Below are 5,098 nucleotides of genomic sequence, written 5' to 3'. Positions count from 1 at the left end.
CAGGATGGTGTCGCCTCTAAAAGATGATTTAGCTGCCGCCCCCTTACACGTTCAGCCCCCCTTAACACAGCTGGATCCCATCAGGCAGAAAAAGAGACGCCCCCCTCCCTTCTCGTGCAAGATCCAAGTGCAAAAGCACAGCTTGGAGGAGACAAATCTGCAACATTTGTGCACAAAACGGTAAAAGATTCAATTTGTGGCACTAAAAAAAGAATTCCTGCAGTGTGACGTCGACACGCGGAAGAAGTGTTCTACTAAACCACCAGCAGGGGGCAGAAGTACGTTTATTCAAAAACTTGTTTTTTTCCCACATCTACAAAACGTCCTTTACAGCCGAGAAGATAAATGTACAAACAGTCCGTTTTTTTTTATTATTCTGTAAATATAAATATTCCTATTAGCCATTTACATCATGATTATACAGCTTATTAGCAAAAATAACGGGCACTGTGTAAGTAGCGCCCATAAATAGGGGGAACAATATATAATAAACGTGTATGACTATGTAATGTGAGGTCTTTGTGACTTTTGCAGATGTTGTGTGTGTGCAGCCACAGGATGTTTGGCAATCTCGTAATGCTGATCATGTCAGGGAAAAAGAAAGCAAAACTGAGATGATGATTGGAGCGAGCCCTCACAAGTTAAAGTGGGAGCTCAAAAGGTCACTTTGGTTCATAAAATGATGCATTTAGAAGACAAAAAACTGAGAAAAACTAAAAATGTGCTTTTTTCCCCCCACAGTTGATGTCTTTGTGGATTCAAATAAAGCTTTACTTGGATGAGGATGCATAGGATAGTTCTCAAAACACCAGAGCTTTTCTTCACTGCTTCAGCAGGTCTTTCAGTACGGCGCCGCTGCTGGCCTCGGCAGACACGGGCACGGGTGTGAAGGTGGGCAAGGCGTCCGAGATGGGCTTCATCAGCAGGTGACTCCCCGGGGCGCCGGAGCCACCCAGCAGGGGCACGGCAGCAGAGCGCGGCGCCAGGAAAGGGTTGGAGTCGGCGGCTCGCTTGTTGGCTGCTGCCGCCATGGCACCTGTGAGCAAGGAGAGAGGGTGATACAGTCATCGATGATTGCAGGCAGCGATAGCACGCAAAAGGAGCAGTTGACAGGTGGGAGGTTTTTTTTACCCGACGTGCCAGTGTTGATTCTACGAGAAGGCGGGGGGCTCAGAGGTTTGATGTCATGGTGAAGAAGCTTTGGTGCGGGAAGCGAGGGCGTCGACTCGGTCTCCAGGAACCTGACAAACATCTCTGAGAAGGACTGGAACAAATATGCATATTAAAAGTGTGCTAAAGGAAGAAAATATACTCCCCCCTTGGCCTGAGTTAAAAGGGGAACTGCACTTTCTATGTAATATTGCCTATTATTTACAATCCCTATGTAAGGCAACGACACATTTGTTTTTATTTTTTATATACATCCTAAGTAGGGCTGGGCGATATGGCCTTTTTTTAATAGCTCGATATTTTTTAGGCCATATCGCGATACACGATATATATCTCGATATTTTTGCCTTAGCCTTGAATGAACACTTGATGCATATAATCACAGCAGTATGATGATTCTATGTGTCTACATGAAAACATTCTTGTTCATACTGCATTAATATATGCTCATTTTAAACTTTCACGCAGAGAGGGAAATCACAACTAAGTCAATTGACCAACACTGTATTTGTTAAAGAGTTATTAAGCAGTGGCACAAACATTCATGTCATTTCAAAACAGAACGTGCAAGATTGTCAGAGACATTTTAAAACAAGCTATGAGTGCACTTTTGTGCATGATGTCCTCAAGACGACAAATCAAAACAACACTAAATTAAAGTGCACTTTTTGTACAGAACGCCACTACAGTAGTTTAAAACAAATAAAGTGCACTTTTGTGCATGATGTCACACAAGATATTTCAATAACTGTCAAATAAAAATGAGCTGCATAATAGGAAATCAAATTGTGTACGTCCTTCGCTATGTGGTAGGTTCCGGCGGACGTTATCTCTTTATGTCGTGGACTATTTTTTTCGTACGGTGTTGATGTGGAAATGGTTGCCTCGGCATTTTGTTGGTGTGGCACCGAACGGAGATGTTGACATGCGGAGTAAGCACTCTTCATTCTCTAGCGGGTGACTTTTCAAATGATGCTACATATTAGCAGTAATGCTACTTTTTGTAGCAACGCTTTCACTCCACACTTGACAAATTACGGTTGTCTGTTCGACATATTCCCACTTAAAGCCAAACCACCGCCAGACGATGGACCCCCTGCTGTTTTACTTAGGAATTAATTCTTCCTTCATTTGTTACCAGATTCGCACCTTCTTTCTCTCGTATTACCACTCGCACCACAGCTAACTTTAGCCATGCTGCTACCTCTCTGCTCAGCGAGGGCGTATACGTATGTGACGTATGCAAGAAGGTGCGCTTGTTTATGTCTCTGTGAGAAGGAGAGACTAGTAAGAGTGAGAAGAGCCTGTAGTGTAATGCCTGCAGCTAAAAGCAACTGCGTGAGAACGTATACTCGAATATCACGATATAGTCATTTTCTATATCGCACAGAGAAAAACCCGCAATATATCGAGTATATTGATATATCGCCCAGCCCTAATTCTAAGTCGTTAAATACAGCAAGTATGAGGTGGCTATCGATGCAGCAAATGGGAGAACACTATTCCACCCATAAAACCCTCCATATAAACAATCCAAAAACCGTCAACCATACCTGACCTGATTATTAACCAAGTATTAGAGGTATTATTATAAGCGCTGACGCCGACAAACTCGTTTTAGTGCCGCTGCTGGTGCATCGCCTATGAGCTGGTGAAAGTTAAATCTAGATTATTAATCATGTCTCTCACCTGTATAGTAGAAGGATGTAGCAATAAATCGAGAAGTTGGTCAACTTTGACATTCAACTTAGACATTAAAAAAAACGCTCGGGCACCTTTTTTTTAACCCTTTGTAGGGATTATGATAAATTCTTCATCTGAATGTGAGGATATGAACATCCCATTAGTCGTCATCCCAGTGAGAGCAGACATTGTACAGTAAGTGATTGCGGTATAATTTTCAAAGTTTGTATATCTTGTTTTAGCACTTAGCAATACTGCTACATGATGCTTAATGTTTAACTAGAACTGGATGGGTTTAGCACAGTTTCTAAATCCTCCGTATATTCAGGCTCAAAAATATAATGATTTGGATCAATAATTGTCCCAAAGTAATAGTATTTATGTCTAATGAAGTATACCATGATTAGTAGTATTTGTTATTGTTGAAAGAAAAAGGAAACGTTGAGATGCGTCGGTGAAAATAACTTGCCGCAGTATGCTTAAAATGAGCAAAATACGTAAGTATCATTATTATGAATGTGTCTGTTACTACATTACATATATACTTATGGCGTGTATGCGTTGATGGAGGATTTTGGATGTTTTTAAAGCGCTTTATAGGCGGAATAGAGCGAATCCCACTAGCTTAATTGTTAGCTGACTTTTGCTAACGTTTATTTACAAGTTTTAATGCATAAAAAAAGAAAAACATGTGTGTCCTTGTCTTACAAAATGATTGTGTATTACAGACAATATTCCAAAGAAGTGCAGTTCCCATTTAAAGATGCATACGTGCTATAGTGCTAAAGGGCAAACGTGCTAAATTGTTGCATATTTGAAGTGTGCTGGAGGGAGAAAATACATATGTCGCTTGGCCTGGTAAGTTCAAGTGCTGCTATTTTTGCACAAGTAACTCGCATTAACATATGTGTTCACTCAAGAAAACATGCACGAATAAAGCATACGTAAGTGCATCTATGTACAAAATATTGCACAAAATATGAATACATAACTAAATATTGGAACTATTACAGCAGCCATGGAGAAGGTGGAAATATGGCTACATGACTCTTGTCTTACATTAAACATTGAGAAAACGGCAACAATGTATTTTGTAAACAAATATAAAATGTCATCCTTTCCAAATATAACGGTTAATAAGAAAATAATACAAAATGTTAGTGAATACTGTTACCTGGGTGTCATTTTAGAGTCAACACTTGGCTTTAAAAAACATATCAAACAGATGTGCCAGAGTTGTATCAGGAATTTATTAACACTGGAGGCAGCTCAAACTTATTTTAATGCAATGATTGTGTCTCGTTTTTATTATTGTATAACATGTTGGTCACAGGCAAGCAAAATGACACTGAGGCCATTGGAAACTTTGCACAAACGATCGCTCAAAATCCTTGACCGAAAACCATAACACCACCATCACTGTTTAGGTCTTCAAAAATATAGATTGTTAAATTTAGCTAACATTCAAAGATTAGCATCAATACGAATGGCCCATCGAATCCTAAATAACACTGCACCAGCGCCACTTAAGCACTTTGTCCAGTTTACATCTGCTGTGACAACTAGAAACACACGAGCCTCCACCAGGGGGCAGTGTGGCGTACCCAGATGTAAAACCTTTTTTGCACAATCAGCCTTTTCATATAAAGCCATAAAGGAATGGAACGACCTCACAACAAACTTGAAAGGTCTAACAGAATACTCTTCAATCACAATTCAATTGAAGTTATGATTACATGCTATAGTATGATTTTATTTATTGTCATAATTTTATTGCATGATTTTTGTATCCCTTTAATTTAGGTAGCCAGGGAATGCAGATGGAAATGAGCTATTTAGCTATAATCTGGTACAGAACATATCTGTCTTTGAGCTTAATGTTTCTGTGCATTGTCCCTTCAAATAAAGACTAAACTAATATTCTAGTTTCTTCAAAAAAGCCACCCTTTACTCTGATTACTGTTTTGCACACTCTTGGCATTCTCTCGATGAGCTTGAAAGGGTTCTCACTGCACAGGTGACATAGTTTTGATGCCTTCAGTGACAATCTACAATGTAAATAGTCATGAAAATAAAGAAAACGCATTGAAATGAGAAGGTGTGTCCAAACTTTTGGCCTGTACTGTATACACACATTAAAACACATTGTACACACACCTTCACATTGTTATAACCTTATCTCACAACTACTTGTTTAGAAAGCTTCAGATACAAGGGTCTAAACCAGGGGTGCCCAAAGTGCCTC

General features: G+C 39.7%; 1 protein-coding gene across 1 annotated transcript in view; it reads right to left on the bottom strand.

The window, feature by feature from the left end:
* Positions 1 to 266: 266 nt before the first annotated feature.
* trip11 (thyroid hormone receptor interactor 11) overlaps positions 267 to 5,098 on the bottom strand; it is a 39,554-nt gene continuing 34,722 nt past the window's right edge. The window contains exons 20-21 of the mRNA XM_061969032.1: positions 1,132 to 1,264; positions 267 to 1,036 (exon numbers count right to left, since the gene is read on the bottom strand). Of these exons, the coding sequence (XP_061825016.1) occupies positions 822 to 1,036; positions 1,132 to 1,264 (348 nt within the window). The 3' untranslated portion in view covers positions 267 to 821. The remainder of the gene's footprint in view (positions 1,037 to 1,131; positions 1,265 to 5,098) is intronic.

The sequence above is a fragment of the Nerophis lumbriciformis genome, linkage group LG08 (genome assembly GCF_033978685.3).
Source record: "Nerophis lumbriciformis linkage group LG08, RoL_Nlum_v2.1, whole genome shotgun sequence".
In the NCBI taxonomy this organism is placed as follows: Eukaryota; Metazoa; Chordata; class Actinopteri; order Syngnathiformes; family Syngnathidae; genus Nerophis; species Nerophis lumbriciformis.
The sequence above is the reverse complement of the archived record's forward strand: the minus strand, read 5'-3'. Positions and strand labels throughout refer to the sequence as shown.